We start from the raw sequence: 1,732 nt of genomic DNA on the forward strand, positions 1-1,732 counted from the left end.
TATATCAAGTGTGAAAAGGCAATTATTTGACACCTCCACATCTGTAATTAATTTTCGAACCTGATTTTTGATTATGAGAGAATTATCCTGTATCTGAATATTATTTCCTTTCTCCACAAGTTGGCCAAAACTGATGATATTATTTTTCATAGCAGGTATATAATAAACATCATTTATATACTTTTTCTCATCATTCTTTCACACAACCGTAATTGTACATTTTCTTTTGACCGGAATTTTTAACGAGTCACCAAAAGCAACTTCTCCGCTGATGGTCTCGTCTACCTTTGTAAATAAATCTTTATGGCCACTCATATGATTGTTGGCTCCTGAGTCAAGATACCAAACATTCATCTTGCTCTCCTCGTCTCCTTTATAAGTGAGGAACATAGCAGTGCCAATGTCTTTATCTTCTTTTGTTGATGCAAAATGACTTTTTTCTTCCACTTTTGTTTTTCTATCCTCGTAACTGAAGTGACCAAATTTATTACAATTATGACATTGAAATTGAGATTTGTCACCTCGTTGAAATCCGCCTCTTCCTCGGCCTCTAAAATTCTGACCACGACCAGATGGTTAATAACCTTTAAAATTCAGGTCTCTATTGAAATATTGCCTTCCACGTCTTCGTCCACCTCGGTAGCCAACTCTTCCATGTACAGAACTATTACTACCAGAATTATCGCCAATGGATACTTTACTTTGCAACGTCTCCTCCAGATGGCTTGCATAATCATACTGGTTCATTCACTGCTTGTGAGCTTGAAGTGAATCTACGAGCTCATCAATGGAAATTATGAACAAGTCCTTTGACTCCTCGATAGAAGAAACAACATAATCAAAATTTCTAGTCAGCGAACGGAGTAGTTTTTCCATGAACCCAACATCATCGAGACTTTCACCATTTCTTTTCATCTCATTTTTCACGGCTTTCAGGCGCGTAACAAATTCACCAATATTTTCAGAAGTCTTCATCTTTAAATTTTCGAACTCTCCGCATAGCACCTGGAGCCAAACCTTTTTAACTTTTTCAACTCCGTGGAATAATTTTTGCAAAATCTCCCACGCTTTATTTGTCATTTTTGCTTCAAATATTTTTTCAAAGGTTGATTTATCAATGCCTTGAATAATTATGTACAACACTTTTTATCTTTTATCTGGATCTCCTTTAACACCGTCCTCTCGACATTTGGAAGTGATGCTTCAGTGACTGCTTCAGCGGGCTTGCTGAACCCATTTTCGATAATTTTCCAATTATTGTAAGTACCGAGTAACACCTTCATTTGGATACTCCAATTCTCGTAATTTGTGGACGTCAATTTTGGAATGCTAGGTTGCACCATATTTGCCATTTTTCACGAACGTAACATTGGCTTGGATACCAGTTGTTGGAAACATGTATGGGATTTTCTATTTCTCGAACTCGAAAGACAGGGTGCATATTTAATATGTTAGAAAATGGAAAGTTTGAGGCATATTTTATATATCTTCTTGATATGATTTCTGAAGACTAACACTTGGAGGTTCCATTTACGGAGGACGTTTACGACTAGGACACTCCCTTTACGGATGACTCTTACGACTAGGGCACTCCTTATATGGGAGTCGCTTACGACGATTATTGATGAGGAGAAGTTACGACGATGATTGGTAAAGTTATATGCGAAGGTTTACAATTATAATTTTGACAGAGGATTACGACGAATGGGGTGGATGAAGTGTGCGATGAGTG

At 37.2% G+C, this 1,732-nt stretch overlaps 1 protein-coding gene across 1 annotated transcript; it reads right to left on the reverse strand.

Annotated features, from left to right (window-relative positions):
- Positions 1-747: 747 nt before the first annotated feature.
- On the reverse strand, positions 748-1,080 carry LOC141709781 (uncharacterized). Its single transcript, XM_074513021.1, has one exon. The coding sequence runs from the start codon at positions 1,078-1,080 to the stop codon at positions 748-750; it is 333 nt and encodes a 110-aa protein (XP_074369122.1).
- Between the last annotated feature and the right edge of the window lie 652 nt (positions 1,081-1,732).

Source organism: Apium graveolens, chromosome 1, assembly GCF_009905375.1.
Source record: "Apium graveolens cultivar Ventura chromosome 1, ASM990537v1, whole genome shotgun sequence".
NCBI classification, from domain to species: domain Eukaryota; kingdom Viridiplantae; phylum Streptophyta; class Magnoliopsida; order Apiales; family Apiaceae; genus Apium; species Apium graveolens.

Excerpts from the sequence above, each read along its gene's own strand:
- LOC141709781 (XM_074513021.1), bottom strand. The coding sequence starts at position 1,080 with ATGACAAATAAAGCGTGGGAGATTTTGCAAAAATTATTCCACGGAGTT.